At 62.8% G+C, this 704-nt stretch overlaps 1 protein-coding gene across 1 annotated transcript in view; it reads right to left on the bottom strand.

Moving 5' to 3' along the window:
- Positions 1-8: 8 nt before the first annotated feature.
- RHOBTB2 (Rho-related BTB domain containing 2) overlaps positions 9-704 on the bottom strand; it is a gene marked incomplete at its 3' end in the record, with an annotated part of 3,965 nt that continues 3,269 nt past the window's right edge. The window contains exons 7-9 of the mRNA XM_009709992.1: positions 567-655; positions 254-359; positions 9-172 (exon numbers count right to left, since the gene is read on the bottom strand). Coding sequence (XP_009708294.1) covers positions 9-172; positions 254-359; positions 567-655 — 359 coding nt within the window. The remainder of the gene's footprint in view (positions 173-253; positions 360-566; positions 656-704) is intronic.

Genomic DNA, 704 nt, shown 5'->3' with positions numbered 1-704 from the left:
GAGGAGGAAGGGGAGGAAGAGGCGTTCCAGAAGAGCCATCGCCTCTTGGGCTGCCGTTTGAGGTGGAGGTAGTCTTCCTTCTCCCGCTCCTTCTTCGCCCGCTGGTAGTGATCCTCCTCCTTCAGGTACCACACCGGCGGCCAGCGGTGCTTCTCAAAGTATTCTTGGTTCTCTGCAGGGAGACGGGGGGGGGTGAGGGTAGGTGCCAGGACCACCAGAACCTCCCCGTCATCCCACCCTGGCCCCCGCTCACCTCCCGACATGGCCTTCATGTCCCGGGGGAACTTGCGGCAGACGTTGTTGTAGTTGGTGCAGATGTGATGGAGGCACCAGTCGGCCAGCTGGTAGGCGCAGTGGAACTGGAAGAGACGGAGCCCACGTCAGAGCCACCGTGGCATGGACCACCGGGGAAGCAAGAGGGATTCACCCACAAACATCCAAGACCAGACCCGGTTGTCCTCTCTGCCAGGACAACATCACCCCTCAGAGCTGCTGGGCCTCATCCAGCACCTTGTGCATCCCCAGCCCTGCCGGCACGGGGGGGGTCCTGTCCCACCACGTCCTACCTGAGCCAGCTCCAGGAACACGAGCACGTCCCCATCGATGTCCACCATCATCTGCGCCGCTTCCATCAGGCCGGTGACGGTGTACTGCTCTGTGGGGGACATACGGGGTTACAGGGTGGCTGGGACAGGGTGACAGCG

This window comes from Cariama cristata, unplaced genomic scaffold, assembly GCF_000690535.1.
Source record: "Cariama cristata isolate BGI_N322 unplaced genomic scaffold, ASM69053v1 scaffold28791, whole genome shotgun sequence".
NCBI lineage: Eukaryota > Metazoa > Chordata > Aves > Cariamiformes > Cariamidae > Cariama > Cariama cristata.
Note: the sequence above shows the minus strand (reverse complement) of the source record. Positions and strands in the feature narration are given on the sequence as shown.